General features: G+C 41.2%; 1 protein-coding gene across 2 annotated transcripts in view; it reads left to right on the top strand.

Moving 5' to 3' along the window:
• The window catches only part of ANXA4 (annexin A4), a 63,186-nt gene that overhangs the window by 13,952 nt on the left and 27,661 nt on the right, over positions 1-21,573 (top strand). Inside the window, exons 1-2 of one of the 2 annotated variants that reach the window (XM_081265058.1) lie at positions 2,888-3,030; positions 20,131-20,185. In XM_081265058.1, the coding sequence (XP_081121184.1) occupies positions 20,183-20,185 (3 nt within the window). In that variant the 5' untranslated portion in view covers positions 2,888-3,030; positions 20,131-20,182. Of the gene's footprint in view, positions 1-2,887; positions 3,031-20,130; positions 20,186-21,573 lie in introns of those variants that run through there. The other variant, XM_081265057.1, reaches the window with a different exon arrangement.

Raw genomic sequence — 21,573 nt, 5'->3', positions numbered from 1 at the left:
GAACTCAACATATCCAAGAACGAATGGATGGGATGCCAATACCCAGTTGTCCAAACAAGAAGTAGGTTCCATGCTTGACACTCTACCTTCACTAACAAAACTGGGACAAAGTTCTGTTTGCTCTCTCTTTAACATTTCTCAAATCTGTCCTTTCATTTCCATCCTTATTACTGTTCTTGTTCAGGCCCTTATTACTTCTTACCAAAGCCAGCATATTCTTAACCTGTGCCAGGGTGGCAATAATTTAAAACCTCTTACTGTTCTTAGTACTGTCACTCTTCAGCCTAACCCCAAATTTCCTAAAGGTGCCCAATTGCCTAGGATAAATTAAAACTGCTTAGTTGTGACTGGTTTCTGCCTACCACCAAACACACACATAAGCAGATACTTGGTTCAGCTATTTGTTCTGCTTGGAATGAATTAGTTTTCTTCTGTGTCCAGGTAGCAGTTACCCATCCTTTAAAACTCATCCTCTCCAAGATATGCCTCCCATCTGCTCCCATGAACAGATTTGGGCTAAGTGTCTCCATAATCCTTGGTACTTGAATGATCAATGAAAACTTACATGAACATATGAATGGCAAAAGAATGTTTTGTTATTGTTATTGTTAATGTTATTCTGTCAAACATTGAGGGTGCCCAATAGTATTCTGAGGTTTTTTTTCCTGAATGATTAAATTGTTTGTTTTTTTTTCAGAATAGGCTTGTCCTTTAAATATTCTGAGGTTTTGATCCTTTTGCCCTGTCATGAGGCCATGTTTTATCTGCCTGCCTCCCTTCCTTCCTTCCCTCTTTCCTTCCTTCCTTTTAGAAAAATGGGGAAATGAAGACACTAAGAAGATAAATAATTTTTTTTTGGTGAGATTTAAAGAGATAATAACCATGCATGTGAGTTATTAAAGACAGGATCCGAGTGTGATGGGTTTTTGGTCAGCATTAGCTGTCATAATTATTGAAGAAGGAAACAAGTCTTCATTTAAAAAATTGTAATGTCTGCACTTATTTTTTAAACTAGAAAAGAACTTAATTATATTATACTTATTAAAGTAGTAAGAAAAAAGAAAATGGAATTATGACAATTTACATAGTTACCAGTGTAACTTATGCTGCCTGCAAATCATATTCAAGTAAATACATTTAAAATATCACGTCAGTGCCTAGGAAAACATCCAAAGCAAAGAAAGATGCTGGCACCAAATAGATTAGTGGTTACCAGCCATATGCCTGCTGGGTACACTGCCCAGGCAAGGGTTAAAATGAAATGTCGCCCTATGGAAGCAATGAAGTTCTGTGTAATGGGAAAACATGTTACATCAATTTTAAAATTTAATTAATTAGAATGATATAAAATTTAAAATGTGGTTTCTCCATTGCTCTAACCACGTATCAGTTGCTTAGTAACCACAGGTGACTTGTGGCCACTGTGTTGTACAATGAAGGTATGGAGGCTGCTTATCAAAAAGACAGGTGAACAGCCAGGCATAGTGGCACACGCCTGTAATCCCAGCAGCTCGGGAGGCTGAGGCAGGAAGATTGTGGGTTCAAAGCCAGCCTCAGCAAGTATGAGGCACTAAGCAACTCAGTGAGACCCCATCTCTAAATAAAATACAAAAGAGGACTGGGGATGTGGCTCAGTGGTTGAGTGACCCTGAGTTCAATCCCCAGTGCCAAAACAAAAACAACAACAACAAAAAACAACAGGTGAACAAAACACCCGAGGCCTGCCCTGGTACCTTTTGGTGTTGGCCTCAGCTTTATGGCAGGGAAGGGATTGTTTGTACAGTACTGGTCTGATTCCCAGTTTCTATTGGGTTTTCTTTTTTTCCTCTGTTAATGATTGGTTGTCTGAGGAAAAAAAAATACCAAACACACGCATAAAGTGTACACACAGTGTATAAAATATACCTCCCAGCATGCATTTCTCCTAGGGTTCTTCTCACTGAACACATCTCCCTGCATCTATTCTGCCATCATGGTTGCCACACCAACACCCCTTGGCAGGTGTGGGAGAAAATGGCACCAGTAATTGGCCTATGTCATAACTTTTCACCTCAGAGGCTGTAGGGTGAGGTAGGGTAGAGTTTTCTAGATAGATCCCCATATTTGACAGAGCTGGTAGAAAACTATCTTACAGGGCTGGGGTTGTGGCTCAGTGGTAGAGCACCCGCCTAGCACATGTGAGGCCCTGGGTTTGATCCTCAGCACCACATGTAAGTAAATAAATAAAGATATTGTGTCCAACTACAGCTAAAAAATAAATATTTAAAAAGAAAACTATTGGGGCTGGGGATGTGGCTCAAGCGGTAGCGCGCTCGCCTCGCATGCGTGCGGCCTGGGTTCGATCCTCAGCACCACATACCAACAAAGATGTTGTGTCCGCTGAGAACTGAAAAATAAATGTTAAAAATTCTCTCTCTCCTCTCTCTCTTCTCTCACTCTCTCTTAAAAAAAAAAAAAAACTATCTTACACACACACACACACACACACACACACACACGATATCCAGCATCATCTGCCTTAAGTTATTTTCAATTCCTCCCAGCTTCAGACATGATCTCACATCAGTTCTAGTCTTTTGTCATGAAAGTCTTCTTTCTCTCTGTGCCTTCACAAGGCTTTCAAAAAGAAATTGATAGGAGCTTCATCAGAAAATAGCAAATTTCCTGTGTGAATCAGAAATCCACTATGGAAGAAATTTAACAGTTCTGTTTTTGTGTTCTTCTGCCAAAGTCAGCTTGGATTTTGGAAAGATTTGGGGAGGGAACCCAGCCCTGGCCCAGTGAGGGTGTGGCTTGTCCAGGGGGAGGAGGAGCTAGCTGCCCGGAGAGCTGGGAGGGGATCATTGGCAGGCCACAGAGGCCTCAGAATAAAGCCAGACATTGGAGAGAGAAGTGTTTACCCTCTGCTGGCTTCCTATGTAAATCTGGGAAGGAAAACTAAGCTGCTATTAACAACAGATGTGGTGGTGGGGTGCTTGTACAGCCAGAAAGAAAGGACTGGGCTGCGCACATGTGTATTCCCACCTACAGGTAAGAAAACCTAGCAAGATGACTGGAAGCCTGGCCACATGACTGAGGCACCACCAATCCCTTCCCCACTGTAATTTACTTTTTAAATTTTTATTTTTCAAATTGTGAATGGACAGACGATAGTTGTATATATCTGTGGGGTACAAAGTGATAGTATGACTTATGAATAAAATCCAGAAAAATTAAATCATGTTAACATATCTATAACCTCAAATACTAGTTTTTGGTGGCGAGAACATTTGAAATTTACTCTTTATGAATTTGAAATGCATAATACTTTATTATTTACCATATTAACCACATTATAGGGTAAACAAGTCAAACTCCCAGATTCCTCTGGTGTAATTAGGGCTTTTGTACCCTTTGGCCATGGTCTTTCTATTCCCCCTACCCTCCCAACCTCTAATGGTAACCTCTATCTGTCTGTCTGTCTGTCTGTCTGTCTATCTATCTATCTTTGTAGATGGACAGAATAACTTAATTTTATTTATTTATTTTTTATGCTGAGGATCAAACCCAGTGCCTTACACATGCTAGGCAAGTGTTCTACTACTGAGCTACAACCCCAGTCCTCTAATGGTAACCTCTGCTTTGGGGGTTAGAGTGTTTTCGATTCCACATGTAAGAGGTTCTGTCTTTCTGTCCTTGCCTTATTTAACTTGGCATAATGTTCTCTGCTACAACTCATATTATTGTAAATGACAAAAAATTTTAAAGCTAAATTGAGGGGTGTAGCCATACACACCTGCAATGCCAGCAACTCAGAAACCTGAGGCAGGAAGATCACAAATTCCAGGTCAGCCTCAGCAACTTAGTGAGGCCTTCAACTACTTAGAAAAACCTTGTCTAAAAAGTAAAAAATAAAAAGGGTTGGGGATGTGCAACAGTGGTAAAACACCACTGGGTTCAATTCGCAGTACCAAAAAATACCTAAAAAGTATTCCGTTGTATGTATACCACAGTTTCTTTGTCTATACATTTAGGTTGATTCCATAACTTGGCTACTGTGAATAATGCCGCAATGAACTTGGAGATGGAGATATCTCTTCAACATACTGATTTCAAACCTTTGTAAATATCCAGAAGTAAGGCTGTTAGATCATACAGTAATTTTGCTTTTAGTTGTTTTTTTTTCTTTTTTGTGGTGGTCGTGGTAGTAATGGTCCCAGGATTGAAGGCCTCAATCAGACATGCTAGGCAAGTGCTCTACCACTGGGCTACACCCCCAGCCCTGTTTTTAGATTTGTGAGGAAGTTCCGTACTGTTTTCCATAATGGCTGTACTAATATTCCCACCAACAATGTACAAGTTTCCCTTTTCTTCACAACCCTTGATCTTATTTAGATCCAACCTGTTCTGTTCCTTTCCTGCATAGTCAGGATTTCATCAAGAAACACGGATTAGATTTTAATTTCTCTGGAAAACATTGTAAGAGAAAGGCCATGTACTAGAATCTGGGTTCTTACTTTTATTCTGATGAGGGACACTTGCTTTATCTTTAAGACTTATGATGTTTCTGAAGGAGGAAAATGGAATTGAGTGACTTTGCATGTTTTCTTGTGAGGTTTTGATTTTAAAATAATTCTGATAGCAACCAGGAAGTATGATGTAACCCTGTTGCAGAACCTAACATGCTTGTCAGATTTTCTCTTTAGATAATTGTTAAACCTGAAGAGACGTGATTTTAATCACGATGCTGTGCAAAAGCCGTGGATTTTTTATTTCACTCAGTTGGATTTTGCCTTGCCTCCAAGGATAATCAGAATTTTGTCAAGAAACACGGAGTAGATTTTAATTTCTCTGGGAAACATTGTAAGAGAAAGGGTAACAGTAGATGCTTCCTGTGAGAGGTGATCATAAGCTCACAAGGCTGAGACCTTGACCTCAGGTTGTATATATGTATACAAGTAATCTTGATTGAGGTAAAATATGCATACCACAAAATGCACAGATCCTAAGAGGTTAGAGGTGTTTTTGTTTGTTTGTTTGTTTTGTTTTGTTTTGTTTTTAGGAGCTCACATGTAAGATATTTTTTGATTATAGTAAAATACACACAAGATAATATTTAGTATCTTAACTTGTTAAAGTGTACAGTGCAGAGGCATTAGGTACATTACATTGTGTTGTAGCCATCACCATCCATAGAACTTTTTTCATCATATAAAACTGAAACCCTGTACCTATTTAACTGTAAAGAGCTCACTAAACAGATAATCTAGAATATGTAGATGTAGTGGATAAAGGTTACTTGGACAGAATAGTGTATGGATTTAGCCCTGACGTGACTGCAGCCATCTTGAGTCCTAACTGCCATGATTGCCCCTGAGTAATCCTGATGATTTTCCCTGCATAGTTTCCCAGCTTATCCCAAATAGACACAAACCATTTCAGTATTCTGTGGAGATGGACATCTGGACCCTAATGCCAAGAACAGGCCTGACTCTTTGATATTAGCTTGAGAGAAATTAGGTCTGTTCTTGCTTGGGTGAAGATCCTTTTGTCCTAGCCACTTTATAAGGCCCTGTCTTTTTGACCCAAATAATGAGAATCACCTTATCTTGCTGCCACACTTAATCAGTAAGTCCTCCATTGCGCTCTGTGCGATCCTGGATCTGTCTGTCTTTTTCCAGTCTCATGGCACATTGGAGCCTGTTCTCGTACACTGGGTCCAGGTTGTCCTGGAGCAAATAGTAATACAAAAAGAGTAGCTAGAATTTATTGAGTAAATATGTGTTTGTGATCCCATGTACTTTATGTGATTAATCTTTGTAACAACATTATAAAGGAACTATTGTCATAAATTCCACATAAGCAAGGAGTAAGGCACAAGAGACTTCGCCTTGGTTCAAATCACATAGTTAGAAAGTGTGTCTACGAGGATTGTAAATCCAAGGGGTTCTGCCCCAGGGCTCCAGGTACTTTTTTATGGAGGGAGAATGGTGTGGTCCTTGTAGAAGAAGGTTCTGCTCCTCTGAATGACCATTATTGACTAAGCTGGGAAATTGCTTGTGCCATTTTTTAGGTCTGGACCTTTCCATTGCCGATTCTCATTGGCAGGATGGCATGGATTCTCCTGTCCTGGGGTGTACCTGTACCGTCCATGATGTCAGCATCTTTCAGACGTTGGGTCAGCTGAGAACCCAACACATTTTGACCCTGCATATTACCCAGAAGAGGGACCCATCACTTATCTGTAGACAGAAGTGTTTCTTACCCACAGAATGAAGGTGTGGGCTGGGCACTCTCCAAAGTCTTCTTTACCCTGACAAATCCAACCACCATGGAGGAAATGTACTCTTTCTGGGAACAAATATCCACATGCCCTCCCCCATTTCCACTTCTGCTTTCTTTGGGTGCTCACATTTCATCCTTGGAATTGCTCTCTCAGCTGTGGCTTGCTTAGCAGTATGATCTGAAGCAGGGGAAAATCAACTCTGAGTGAGCAAAAAAAGAGCTGTGTTTAAGTTTGGGGGCACAACCCCTACTAGCATGAGTAGCATGGAGGTCTTGGGAAAAAACATGTCAGAGCTGTGCCAACCTCATGTTAAACTTTGAATGAAAGTTCATAGTGTTTTCCATTCATCACAAAAGCTGAAAGAGTTAGTTCTGGCCTTCCTTTCTCTCCTTATTGTTATAGACTAGATAGGCTTAATATTGCTGCACTCAGATAGACATAACCAAACGGAGCCATTATGTCTAACCTCCTCTGACACTGAATTCAGAGGAACCCAAGGGCAGGATGCATGTCTATATTGTGGTCAGATGAGTCATGACCTCCCCACCTGCATTCCCAGGATGCTGGGCCCTGTTCTGTTCTAAAGCAGGGCACAGAATGTGCCTGGTTGGAAGGCTTCTGCCCTCTCAGCTGGAGATGGCATGACTCTGACCATGTGTCTGCTCGAAGGGACATTACCACAGAGCTGGGTCAAGTTGTTCTCTACCAGAAAGGCTGGGAGACCCTGTCAAAAGGTGAATCTGGGAAAAGAGTGTTTTTATAATTGTTGTTTTGTGTTTCTCATGTACCATATTAAGGGTATGAAGAACAAAGAAAGCATCTAGCTCAGCAAGAAACATGACAATTTAAGGTTTTTATTCCATTATTATTTGAAAAGCTTCTAAAACTGTCATCTGCCTTAATACTTTTTTTTTTTTTTTTTTTTTTTTTGGTACTGGGGATTAAACCCAGGGGCGCTTAACCACTGAGTCACATTCTCAAAGCATTTTTATATTTTATTTACAGACAGGGTCTCGCCAAGTTGCTTAGGGCCTCCCTAAGTTGCTGAGGCTGGCTTTGAACTCACGATCCTCCTGCCTTCACCTCCAGAGCCACTGGGATTACAGGCTTGCACCACTGTGCCTAGCTTATGCTTAATTATATGTATAAGTACACGCACCTGTATTTGATGTGGATACAATATAAAGGTCTATAGAGTCAGACCTGTGAAGACACCTTTTCTTATCATCTATTATTTGAATGGCCTGGAACCCCAGGTGTAACTCCTCTAAAATGTAAATTATCCTTTTGGGTTCACTGGATAATGAGAGGGCAAAAATGACATAGTATTGATAAAACACCTGAACATTCAATACAAATAAAGTCTCTCTAGCTCCAGAGGACAGAACAAGGAATGTTAAGGCCAGCTTTCCTGCTGCTGAGAGCCACTGAGCAGTGGCAAAGCTACTTATGGAGGAGTAAACTCCATGATCAGAGAGACAGATGATGACAAGAAGCTGGGAAGGTGAGCAGAGAGAAAGGTTGCAGGGAGAGTCCTTACACTGGGGAAGAAGTGTAACCAAGTCTTTGTCAATGGTCTCCAGGATTTTTGTTTTAATTTTTTTTTTTTTTAACTAGGGATTGAACCCAGAAGCATTTTACCATGAAGCCACATCCCCAGTCCTTTTTATTTTAAGACAGCGTCTTGCTAAGTTGCTTAGGGCCTCACTAAATTGCTGAGGCTGGTCTTGAACTTTTAATCCTCATGCCTCAGCCTCCCGAGCCCTTGGGATTATAGGTGTGTGCCACCCCACCCAGCAATGTCGGGCTGTTCTTAAACACAGGGGATAATAATTTGTAATAAAGAGAATAGAGGTGGAAATTAAAGTGTGCCTTGTAACACCTAGAACAGTACCTGGCGTGGAGCAGGCATTCAGATAATACTGGTTGTATGAATGAATGAATGAATGAATATGAGACAACAATGAAACTATTCTATCAGTCCCATGAGGTGAGCAATAATCACTGTTTCCTGTACATCAACTTCTTATTTCTGTGGTCAGTGGCCTAACACAGGAGGAATCCAATTTGCCTGTAATTGAGAGAGAACAGTTTTTCAAACGTTACCAAAAAAAAAAAAAATCCATCCAATCAAATTCCAAAGGTCCCTAGTCTATATGTGGTGCTAGGAGCTACTCAGATAACCAAATAAAAGGAAAAATAATGACCAAAGACAACCTGAAGCACTAGATGATGCAAGCTGAATACAGCACCCAGAGACACAAAGGAGATCAGCTGCACGTTTATAAAGTTTATTATAAGAGGCTCTTATTTTATGTCCTACTTGAAACCATGCCTGGGAAAATGAGACAAGACATTTAACAAGGAAGGATTAAACAGAACATGCAGGATCCAAACAGTTCTCAATTAGGCTACATTGGATCTTTTTTTATTTTTATAAAACTTAGATATTTAAACGTACCTCTTAAAACAATGTAGAACTAAACCACAGCCAGTTTTTGTTGTATCATTCAGCTGGCTTTCACAATGGACAAACTGAATGTTTTGTCCCAGGACCACAATGTGCTAACCATATGACCTCAGCACATTACAAAACCTTTCTAATGCCTCACTTTTAGCTTACAAAATGGAAATAATAACCAGGACTCCAGAGGTTACTGGGTAGATTGTTAAAGATAACATAGAAAAGTATTTAACGTATGTTCCTTGCCTCCTTGCCCTGCCTTTTAGATAAAGGAATTATTGGGAAAGAGTTGAAACTCTAAGATTTTGGCCTGATGTGGAAAGATTGCAGGAGTGGAATGGAGATGTTTTAAATTATATGGGAAGTACACGTTTTTGAACTTATAAGTTGAAATTGTTATTGTGTTTCAACACAATGTTGAAAATAAGTATTAAATTTGGACAAAAGATTGTCACCTGCTGAGTTGGAGTAGATTCTTACCTAGGTTTGCTTAACAGGCTGGTGTTAAAAATGAAATTTCAAGCTGGGCATGGTAGTGCCTGTAATCCCAGCGGCTTGGGAGACTGAGGCAGGAGGATCATGAGTTCAAAGCCAGCCTCAGGAAAAGTGAGGTGCTAAGCAACTCAGTGAGACCCTGTCTCTAAAATACAAAATAGGGCTGGGGATGTGGCCCAGTGGTCGAGTGCCCTGAGTTCAATCCCTGGTACCCCCCAAAAAATTGTTTCAAGAAATTAAAAAATTGAACTGGCTTTTTTTTTAAATTGATTCATGAATCAGGCAGTATCCTGTCTATAAAACAGAGGGAGCTCCATTGAGGATGACCAGACAGTTGGCTTTTATGATAGCTCAAGCAGGCACAGGGAACAGCATAATACAAAAAAATAAAAATAAAAAAGCAGATCAGTTACTTCAGTTACTTTCCTTGTAATCGTTAGAGCAGAGATGACTTCCTTATGCAGAGTCACAGCCAGTGGCCCTTTTCTCCAATCAGTTATTATGAATCTCCATTGTTTGTTGTTGTTGTTGTTGTGTTGTTTTCTGTTTGTTTATTTGTTTTTAAAGTGTCCTGTTTGGAGATTTTCCTGGTTTTTTGTTTGTTTGTTTGTTTTTGAAGTTTCAGTTTGATTGCATGGCACTTAGCATGAGTGACTCCATTTTTAAAAAATACTTTTTTAGTCGTTGATGGACTTGTATTTTATTTATTTATATGTGGTGCTGAGAATCGAACTCAGTGCCTTACACATGCTAGGCAAGTGCTCTACCCACTGAGCCCCTGCCCCAGCCCTGACTCCATTTTGATTTGGTCAGTTGGAACCTAGTACAGGAGCTCAATTCAAAACAATGGTCTTACATATATTTTATTTAATACAGGTTTCCAATTTTGCATTATTTAGCTTACACATGATGCCTGGTGAATAAAATTTTGAACATGTTTGGGTCCTGTGACTCAAACCCCATCCCTGTAACAAAACCTCTTAAACTTTAGAAGGATCTAAGTTCCAAGAAAAAAGAAAAAAGATAAAGAGTTGCCCTACTTCATAGGCAGTTTTGAAAGTCTTTAGTGCTTGGGTGGGGCCCAGTCACACCCTCCACAAATCCACAGAGCAGAAGTTTAAATTTGTCCTCCTTGTGGGATGTAAAATGAAACTGTACCAAAGAGAAATGGTGAGTGACTCACTCCCATGTGCTCTTCCAGAGAAGTGAGCCTGTGCCAGAGTATGAATGTGCCATGGACAGCAAATCCCTTCATGATGAAGGCTTGGGTTGCCTGTCCTGGGAGGTGGTGGGAGGCCACCAAGTTTAAGTTGGAGCCTCAAGGATGGTATTTGTCCTGGATGAATTCACTACAGTGCAACATCCAGTAGACATAGAGAAATTGTGTTTATCAGCTCACCAAGAAGGGGTTCAGCCCTCAGGAACAGGCACACACACACAGACACACACAGACACACAGACACACACAGACACACAGACACACACAGACACACAGCTGATTCGTGTATTTCCAGGTGTAGTGGTGCACACCTGTAATCCTATCAAGTCAGGAGGCTGAGGCAGGAACATGGCAAGTTTGAGGTCAGCCTCAGCAATTTAGCAAGAACTTGTCTCAAAATAAAAAATATAAAGGGCTGGGGATGTAGCCCAGAGATACTGGGTTTGATCACCAATACCAAAAAAAAAAAAAAGATTGTTACTTAGACAAAAATCCTCTTGCTCCAGGTTTATAGAGGAAGCCAAACCTTAGTCCAAAGGTTACTTGGCAACCATGGAATCAGAACAGAATATTAATGAATAAAATCACAGTAGGGACATATCTGGCCCCTGTACTGCTGGATCCCCCTTTTCCTATAGGGCAGGACTTGGATGAATATTTCAGAGTAAGTTTCTATGATGGTGTGTGTATAGATAGATAGATAGATAGATAGATAGTAGGTGGACACAATATCTTTATTACTTATTTTCATGTGGTGCTGAGGATCAAACCCAGGCCCTCACACCTGTGAGGCAAGCGCTCTATCACTGAGCTACAGCCCTAGCCCCTCTATGATGGTTTTGAGTGGCTCTTGTATTGCTGGTGGACACAGTTCTTCTTTAAATATGCTAATGCCTTTCCGGCAAACCTGCTCAGCCCAGGAAATTTTCTTTCTCACTGAGATGAATTTGCATATCTTTGTTTTGATGGGTATTTGCTGATTTTACTATCTAATGCTCAGGGAAAAATCTACTTTGCCTGTTTCCAAATTCTCTGTCAGAGGGGGGAAGCCCCATACTGCTGCCTCTACATATGGTCTACTAAATAGTGCTTGAAATCAGAGGTCCTTTCTCCCACATACCCGCAATTTGCCAAAAGGATGTAAGAAACTTTGGACTTGAGTCAGCACACCTGGCTTGTTGCAGTGGTGCCCTACACTGACAGTGTGGTACAACAGGGTGATTTATGGGACAGTGCACAATTATCCTGTACATCACTCTGAAAAACAATACAGTTGTTTTATCAACATACCTGATTTTTCTTTATGAATCCACTGTGAATTATTTCTGACTTTATGTAACCTTGCCTGAAATAGGCTGAATTTATTTACAACTTTTTTTCTGTATATAACTGCTGTTGGCATAGGTCTCAGATGTTTGTTTCCCAGCTTGTTTTCCATTGTTCTTAAACTATGTCTTGAAAACTTCCCTATCCCAAAACCTAGTAGTAGAATTCCCTTATTAAGAAGTTGCAGTCCCAGGGCTGGTAGTGGTGGTGCACGCCTGTAATCCTAGCAGCTCGGCAGGCTGAGGCAGGAGGATCACCAGTTCAAAGCCATGCTCAGCAACTTAACAAGGCCCTAAGCAACTCTGTGTGACCCTGTCTCTAAGTAAAATATAAAAAGGGCCGGAGATGTGGCTCAGTGGTTAAATGCTCCTGGTTTAATCCCCAGTACCGAAAAGAAGAAGTTGTGGTCCCCCACATACTGTATAATTTGGGTTTTTTAAGACATCTCTACTAAAATGTGTCACCTTCGGGCTTCCATCTTGGAGTGTCCTGATGTGTTTAGGGTCATTTGAATCACTCCTGAAATGAGAGTGTGTTTGCATTTTACAGATATAAAACTGAGGCATGGTTGCTCATTATTTTGCCTCTCTATGAAATCAAAGCTTTTAAAATCCCAACCCAAAGTCTTGAGTCATTGTGAACCTGGTCATATGGTCCAGTTTATGGAATTGTAGGAAGGCCCTCAGAGAGAAAGAAGAAAGGAATCCAGGAAGCTGAGGTAGCTGAGCTTCATGCAAAGGATCTGCAAAGAGCTTGACACTACAGGGCAGGTAGGAAATGCTGGAGGGCTTTTGTAGGTGAACCTTCTGGAAGCAGGACCTTTCATCCTTCAGGGCAGATCGTTTTATGTAGCAAGAAGACCTTCTGTGCTGGGGAGTGTAGTTCTTTCCTTCCCTCTCTGCTCCTCTTCCCTTGCCAAGAGTCATTGTGCCTTACTAGGAGCCTGACACTACTAGAAAGCAGTTGGGTGGACTAACTTGTGTTATCTGATGCGTAATGAAAGAACCAAGGAGTACCACTTTCTGCATTCATTTCTATAAGCTAGTTAGAATCTCCTTTGGTGCTAGTAGGACTTAAATAAATACACAACAGCTGCCTCTATATAAATAGACTTAAGCTGTGTGCTGTCCACGTTTCAAAATAAACTGTCTGGCTAAAAGCACCTGGTGTTCAAGTATGATACAGGCTTTTCCCTTTGGTAGAATATTTCTAGCTCATTCAATAATGACCCTCAGTATTTCCAGCAGGCTTTGCTCAAGCCAGCTTTCCACTTCTTAGTGGAGTGAAAAGGAGTAGGAATGTTCATATTAAAGTTTGCTTTTGCGGGTGGGACCTCTTCCCTGCCTCTTCACTTGTCATTTATTCCAAAGCTTGAAGCACAAGGAGGGCGCTGGTTCCTAAAAGCTGTAGCTGGCAGAGTTTTTCAGCCAGTCAGCAGCAACTCAATTCAACTCATGCAGAAATTATACTGAAAGCCTAGTGGGGTGGCGCAAGCTCTATAATCCCAGTGGCTCCAGAGGCTGAGGCAGGAGGTTTGTGAGTTCAAAGCCAGACTCAGCAATTTAGTGAGGCCTTAGGCAACTCAGTGAGACCCTGTCTCTAAATAAAATACAAAAAGGGCTGGGGATGTGGCTCAGTGGTTAAGTACCTCTGGGCTCCATCCCCAATACCAGAAAAAAAAGGAAGGAAGGAATAAATTAATTATACTGTTAAACTTAAAGAGGGAGATGGGTGCCCATTCCCATGATATAGAACAGTGCCTCTACACAAAGCTATGGCTCAGGACTATAAAAGTCTCAAAGACCTCTCTCTGCTCCTGACTGTTTTTTTTCTGTTTGGCTTCTGTCATTATTTGTCTCATTCACCTTATCAGAGTTTTTTTTTGTGTGTGTGTGTGGTATTGGGAAATTGAACCCAGGGGTGCTCTATCACTGAGCTACACCCTCTGCCTTTTATTATTTTTATCTTCAGACCAACTGACCAAGTTACCCAGCCTGACCTTGAACTGTGATCCTCCCTCCTCAGCCTCCTGAGGTGCTGGGATTACAGGTGTGTGCCACCTCAACCAGCTCATTCACCTTATTTTTTTTAGTAATCATTTAAGATTTCCCAAACATCTAAAAGCAGTCTCTGAGCTCTGTGTCTTTTTTTTCATTCTCTTGTTAATTAATCACAGCATTTGCCATAATCCGGGTCATTGGTGTACTCGGCAGGTGAAATCCTCCTTATCATAAAGCCAGGCCCACGCAGCTTTTATAAGGAGCATATGCCTCCTCTGCAGTGCTTCACTTGGCATTTATATAGGGAGTGGCACAGTCTCCTTTTTCAGAGTAATCAGACCTCACATTGGCTTTCATTCAGTTCACCACTCTAGTGTTCCCTCAGGAGTATCTGGGGTGTGTGTGTGTGTGTGTGTGTGTGTGTGTGTGTGTGTGTTGGGGGGTCATGTACATCCACCTGAGTTCTCCATCTCTCTGTGGGTGCCAACCGGGTGTCCTGCACTTTAACTCAATTCCCTAGTGAGCTGTGGGTCTTGCAGCAACCCAGACACATTCCTCTCTTCTGCAGCATTCAAAACCAAAGATTCTACCCCTAAATTAGTTACTGGCTTGAGTCATTTTAGTGAGGGCTCCTGGAGAAACTGGTGATACCCATCTACAAAAGGAAGCAGTTCCTGCACACTCTTCTCCCTGGTTCTAGCAGTGTCTCCCGTCTGGCCTTCCTCCCATTGACCAGAGTTCTTAGCAGTACTTTCTATAGTCTCTGTATAATTTTTCCTGAAGGGTTGTCTCTGAAGTTAGTGATCAGAGCTCAGACTCACTGAAATTTGAGCTTGGTCTGGCACCTAGGGTCAACTTAGAGCTCTCTTCTTATTTCCTTTTAGCTCTTACAGATAATGATAATCAGGAGATTTCCATTTCATCTTTTCTTGTTGGTTTGCAATTCCTTATGCATTCAGTGAGCCAACTGGTCCATGGGGCCATTCAGGAATGGAAGATTGTCATCCTTTCTCTTCCCAAATCATGTTTTTGTGGGCAGCCATGTTAGCAAGTCTCATTTCTGACACCAACTAGGTAGAGAAAAACACCTTTTCACTGGTTCTGCATTCATGAATTCAGCTAACTGAACATAGAGAATTTTTGGAAAAAAAAAAATCCTTGCATCTATCTTGAATGTGTTATAGACTTTTTCTTGTCATTATTCCTTATTCAATACAGTGTAACAACATTTATATAATATTTATATTATGTTAGATATCACAAGTAATCTACAAATGACTTAAAATATATATGGGAGAATATATATAGGTTGTATGCAAAATACTACACCTTTTTACCTAATGGAATGTAGTATCTAGGGATTTTGGTATCTGGGTCCTGCAATGAATTCCCTTTGGGAACTGAAGCACAACTGTGCTCTCAATACTTTATTTCTGGCACTGCATGGGCGGAAAGGTGTGGTGCCTTTCCTCATACATCTTAAAGTTCATAGTTAACACTCCTAAAACAAAAAAGACAGGTTAACAAGGGAAAGGCATTAAAAAAATGTACTTAATCAAGGTTCTACATGATGCAGGAGCCTTCAGAATGAATACCCCCCAAGACGCAAGGAAAAGTCTGTATCTATGCTTAGGTTTAATGAAGCTTGGACAGCCATGGAGAAATGTGATTGGACAGGAGAATATGATCTAATGGTAATCGACTGAGTGTGGAAATCCAGCAAGACCCGTCTGTTCAGATTCATTCCTTTCTTTTGGAGGCAGAGCAACTGTGGAATGAGTATCTTATGATCTACTTTCAGAATAGGTCAGAGAGTTTCTTTATGGCCATTTCCTACACAGGAAGATGGGGGAAGGCTAGAGTAATGTTTTTGAGCCTTATGATTTGCTTTGGGGCAGGAGTTCTAGTTTCTATGATCCACCTTGAAGAAAAGGAATTCTAGTTTCTGGAATTGCCTTTGGGAGAGTCAAAGAGGGTTGAGAGACAGGAAAGCAGAATAAGGTCAAAGTTCTTGGTTTTGAGACTGCTTCCAAGACCTTCCAGTCTGCTTTGGTTCAAAGAACTCAACATGCCAAAGCACCATACTTTGGGATATTGTGATCTGAGCTCCAGCAATCAGATGTATGTGGGAGGTTCCCACATCAAGCAATTCTGCAAGTATCCAATTCCCAGTGCATACCAACTGGGCATCCTACAATTTAACTCAATTCTGATACTACCTGGAATTACAGATTCCCTACCTCTGATGCCAATCCCAAGTCCAGGTTTTGCTTCTGACCAACTAGCCATAAATCAGAGGTTCCCACAATCCCTGCACTCATTCTGTTCAATTGTTTGCTGGAATGGCTCTCAAAACTCAGGAAAACAGTTTCCCTACCAGGTTATCAGGTTTCTATAAAAGGGTACAACTCAGAACAGGCAGAACAAGCTCTGAGGGGGCTTGGAGCTTTGGTGGATGCTTTCTTATGGTGGATTAAATCATCGACCGTTTGTGATTTAAATCAATCTTCAGATCCTTTCTCCTGTGGAAGTTGCAGCCCTCAAATCACATAGTTAGTTCTCCTGGCAACCAGTTCCCCATGGTGTAGTCATCTAGGACTTCTCCAAAAGTCACCTCCTCACACAAACTCAGGAGAGGTTGAGAGGGGCTTGTTCTGAATAACATAGATGTTTCTTTTACCATTTAGGAAATTCCAAGAGTTTTTGGAATTCTGGGTGGGCAACAAGATGAAGACCAAATATATCTTATTATAAGTCACAATATCACGTAACCCTACTCCATCTTTATCTCATGCCACTCTTGCACTTGTTCAGGAGACTTTTGTTCCTCCCTCAAACACAATAAGCTTTTTCTGCCTCACAGCCTTTGCACTCTGCTCATTCTGCATAAAAATGATCACTTTCAGGACTTGAATGGTTATTCCCCTCATGTAGGATTTAATTCAGCCCAGCTATTACCTCTTCAAAGACACCTTCCAGATCCCCATCCTGGCTGGCTCCTGGCTGGTAACTTATCTCCTGATCCTCCATATCATAGTAAATATTTTCATCTTTGTGAACCCTATGGTGATCTCTGTTACAACTACTCTTGTAGCATAAAAGTGGCTATAGACAGTATATAAGTAAATGGCTGTGGTTATAAGGCAATAAGTCTCTTTATAGAAACTGTTAAAAGATTAAATTATAATAAATCTGGTTTTGCAGATCTTAATTGGCTTTTTTTGTGATTCCAGAATCAGGTTAGCCTAGATCCAAAATGGTTCAGCATGCTCACTCTATAACATGGGCAGGTTTTATTTATGCTCACTCTATAACATGGGCAGGTTTTATTTATAGACAGAGAAAAGAAAGTGATTTGCAGAAAACAAAATGAGGCCAGGTGCTGGGATGCACACCTGTAATCCCTGTGGCTTGAGAGGCTGAGGCAGGAGGACTGAAAGTTCAAAGCCAGCATCAGCAACTAGCAAGGCCCTAAGCAACTAAGTGAGGCCCTATGTCAAAATAAAAAATAAAAAGGGATGGGGATATGGCTCAGGGGTTAAGTGCCCCTGGATTTCAATCCCTGGTAACAAGGAAAAAAAAAAAAAAAACACCAATCTGAGATACAGAGACAGCCCTAATGGTTTTTAGTCCTCCTCTTGTTTGAAGATGGGTTGAATTGTTGACAGTCACCCATGATTGGCTAAGACTCAGCTACCTGTTATAAGAGTAGGTTACCGTCTGTTTGCTCTTTAAGTTAGGTTACAATTCACTGTGTGGATAAACTTGAAAGCCAAACTTAGGATGCATTGGGAGCAGCTTTAGAACAAACTTAATAGCACTGAAGTTTGAATTTCATGAAGATTTCACATATCATGAAATATTCCTCTTTTTTGGTCAACTATTTGATGATGTGAGAATCATCATTAGCTTGTAGGTTACAAAAGCAGGATTTGACCCATGAATGATTGTGCTTTACTGCTCCCTGCTCTATACCATTATCCTTATGTTATGTTTTTATTTTTCCTAGTGTCTGACATTATCTTATGTATTCATTTGTTTGTTTTTCTCTCCCTCTTCTGGTAAGCTCCCTGAAAGCAGGTTAATTTGATGTATCCACTGCATTATTTCTATTGACTGAAGCTGTGCCTGGAACATAGAGATGGTCTATGAATATTTGGTGATTTAAAGAATAAATTTATATTGTGGGAGACTGCCACATCATATGACCAGTGTTTTTCCTCTCCTGATTGGTTGAGGCTCTGTCAGTCACTTCCAGTGATCGGGCCACTCTTAAGTAGCTAAAGATGGTAGCCCTGATCTTGAGATTAGAAATAATGCAACCAAATGTGTCTTCATGCGTGGGCATGCCTTCCTACATCCCCAGGGATTGAGCTACGCTCACCTGTTCTTTTGAGATATTACCCCTTACCCTGTTTGGGCTAGAATGTTCCATGGAAACGCCCTTTGTGTGTCCCCTTCTCTTTCTCTGCCTTTGGGTGTGGCCTTCCTAAATGTCAGTCAACCTGCTGACCGCAGACATCATGAAGCTAGACTCAACCCCCTGAAACCTGACCCCTTGCCTCATTTGAATGGTTCTCCTCAATAAAAGGGTTCAGCGTGCCCTCACTCTCTCTCTTTCTGTGGACCCTTAAGGTCAGAGGAGCCATCACAGGAACCCAAAGAAAAAGGTATCTCTGTCTCTTGTGTGGTTATTTGGCGCAGCCCAGTTCCCCTGGAGTGACCCCTGAGTGTTTTAGTCGCGAGCAATGTGGCATTATATAGTCCTGAGTCACTATATCTAATAAGGTCTCACCTCTAAGCATCTCATGTATATCATATTACAGGTGACACACCCTATCCAGGTCTTCCCCTCTCCCTGGCTGTTCCTATGGTCATCTCTCAAGCCTTCCTGACCTCAAGCCCCTCATTCCAGTCTCTCTCATTTGTGTTATATACCCTGATAAAGTGTTTCTTTTATCATAGCCTTTCTCAGAAAATAACTGTCTTTCCCATACCAAGCCCACCCCCCTCCTTTGGGCATTCAAGGCCCTTACCAATCAATTCCCCTGCTTTGCCAACCTGTCCCTGGGCCTACTCTGTAAGGAGCCCTCTGCTCCTGCAGCCTCGTCTCCTCATTGTCACAGAATCTACTGCTCTTTTCCGGCTCAGCTCTTTGCTCAGGAGGTTCATCAGAACCAGTTGGCTTTCCCTGTAGGAAATGTGAGGTCAGTATGCAGTAAGGGGTGGGGAGACCAGGAAGCGAGGCACTGGGCCTGAGGAAAGCTGGAGGATGGTAAGTAATCAGGACCAAACATGGCAGAAGAATCAATCAGTGAGTTAGGAGGGTCTTAGTTATCATTGAAAAACACTGCTTGGTTGGGTGGACCAGGCCAATTATTATTATTTATTTTTTCAACCCACTGTGCAAACAAACATGTGGAGAATCTTGTTAAAATGAAGATTCAGGAAGTAGGTCTTGGGTGGAGGCCTGAGGCTCTCCATTTTTTAATAAGCTCCCAGGATGCCCAAACTTCTGGTTCTAAGATGATTCTTTGAATGTTGAGGGTCTAATTAAATGCTCAGAAAAAAAGTGCTTTGTCCACGTGACTTACAGGAACAGAAGGCAGTCGGCCTACCCCTCCAGGGCCTGCCCATATGTCATGAGAACCCCACAAAGGAGTGAGCCCACAGCAAAGACGTTTCTTACATTCTAAACGACTAACAGAAATGTAGGATGACTCAAGTCTCCTTGATGATGAAGGGGATGCTGGAAACTGAGGACAAAGCTGAATGTGTGAGGCGGCAAGAAAGGGAAGCAGCATCTTTAATCCTGAGATGGTGGCAGTAAAAATAGCCGCTGTGAAAAAACAGATTCTAATGTTGGCTGGCTGGCTGGCCTGCACACACACACACACACACACACACACACACACACACACACTACACTGTAGGCTGAAGTGCTATACTTTTTTTTTTTTTTTTCCTGGTACAGATGGATTGTCTCAACGGAGAAGAGAGATAATCCATCTGATCATCTTCTGATCTACCATAGAATACAGTTCAGAATCCATTTCTGGCTTGAGGACTAGTCATGGTACTTTACCCTATCAAAACAGCTTGGGTTGTTTCTGTCATGTGCATCTCCAAACAGAAGAGTATTTTGTTGGTACAATAAACGTGACTCCGATATCAGTTCCTCTTTAACGATTAGCCTGGTCCTTGTATCTTTGGTTAATCATTAGCTGTTTTTTTTGATGAATTTGTATGTCCTTTCCTCTTGGCCTTTGTCAAACCACAAGGTATCCTGACTCGTAATGATTTTTAAGGCCACTTTCCTCATCACAGTGATCTCACCTTCCTTTTTTTTTTTTTTTGCCAGAGGAACTTCTACTCGCGTGACTGGACTCTGATCTTGGCATAGAACCGTGGCAATGGTAAGTTGTGGAGTGTCTCACCCTACTTAGTGCCAGGTACAGTCAGGTACAGGATGTGTATTCAAGGGACTGTTGATTTAAGCAAAGTGTTGTTTGCTCAACAAAGAGGAAGTAGGAGGGCATGAAAAGACAGTTCCTTTCTTTTTTTTTTTCATTTTTTGAATATCATTTTAATTTTTTTCAGGGGTAGTGAGTAACTTGACCCTGAAAATTAATTCAAACAGAATCCTTTGAATTCTTTTGAATATAGAAATGAGAACATAGACATGAGTTAGAGTTTTCTCTCTGCAGAAGCGAATTGCATGATCAATTTAGGCAAAAGAAAAAGGAAAAGTAAGAGATGACTACTGTGACCATTTTGATGAGGCCCCATCGGGTCAGGCTAATCCCAAGGGTGCTTCTTAGCAATGTGTGCTGGTCGTCTGCCTCCTGCTTTCAATTAGGATCAGGCTCCTTGGTTATCTGATCTGTGGGACAAGCATGAAATTGGATCCCTTTGAGAGTTCTGTGAAGTTCAGTGCTGATATGGAAGGGGAGCCTTTTGGCTACAAACGTGGCTGTACCTAAGGTTGGCCATCTGTTCTTCTCCCATCCAAAGTAGGTTTCTGAATAGGCAGGAGATTTCGATCCCTGGTCTTCTGGGAAGAAATACTAGAAGAAGCAACTTATACCTGGAGAACAACTAAAGATCCTGACAGCTCTGGATGACTTCTTTTAGGAAGATGGATATGTAAACTATCCTGAACACATGGGAATATAATAATAATAATATAATAATAATGTAGATGGACACGATGCCTTCATTTTGTTTATTTATTTTTATGTGGTGCTGAGGGTTGAACCCAGTGCCTCACACATGCTAGGCAAGCGCTCTACCACTGAGCCACAACCCCAGCCTCGGAATATACTCTTAAAAAATGTTTTTTGCATTTGACATTCCAGAATTTTCTTCATGATCCCTGACACTCAAAGGCTTATTCATGTTTACACCAAATCTCTTACGCTTTAATTTAAAATCCACTTCTTGTTGCTTGATTCTCTTTGGACACAAGAACAATTATTCAGAATGTTTATGGTGTCCTTTCTGTGTTCTGGGTGTAGTACTAGGATCTGGGGACTCAACATTAGTGGATACTATTCCTATCTTCAGCAAGCTCACAGCTTTCCTCTACATGAAGACTGTAATCCAATGATTTTTTGGTGTGCTCTAGAGAATCACCTCAGTTGTTTCCCTCTTTTCTTTAGAACCTGTCTTTCCATCATGACTGTCATTTCACTGGACAGAGTAAGGTCATTTTTAAAAGAAAAGAAAATCACATGATACAGCTACAATGTTGAAATTCCCCACTATTTAATATCATTTTACTTTAGTCCTTACTCTCATGTAA

Source organism: Spermophilus citellus, assembly GCF_964194105.1.
Source record: "Spermophilus citellus genome assembly, chromosome: 13".
NCBI lineage: Eukaryota > Metazoa > Chordata > Mammalia > Rodentia > Sciuridae > Spermophilus > Spermophilus citellus.
This window is presented reverse-complemented; position numbering and strand designations above follow the sequence as displayed.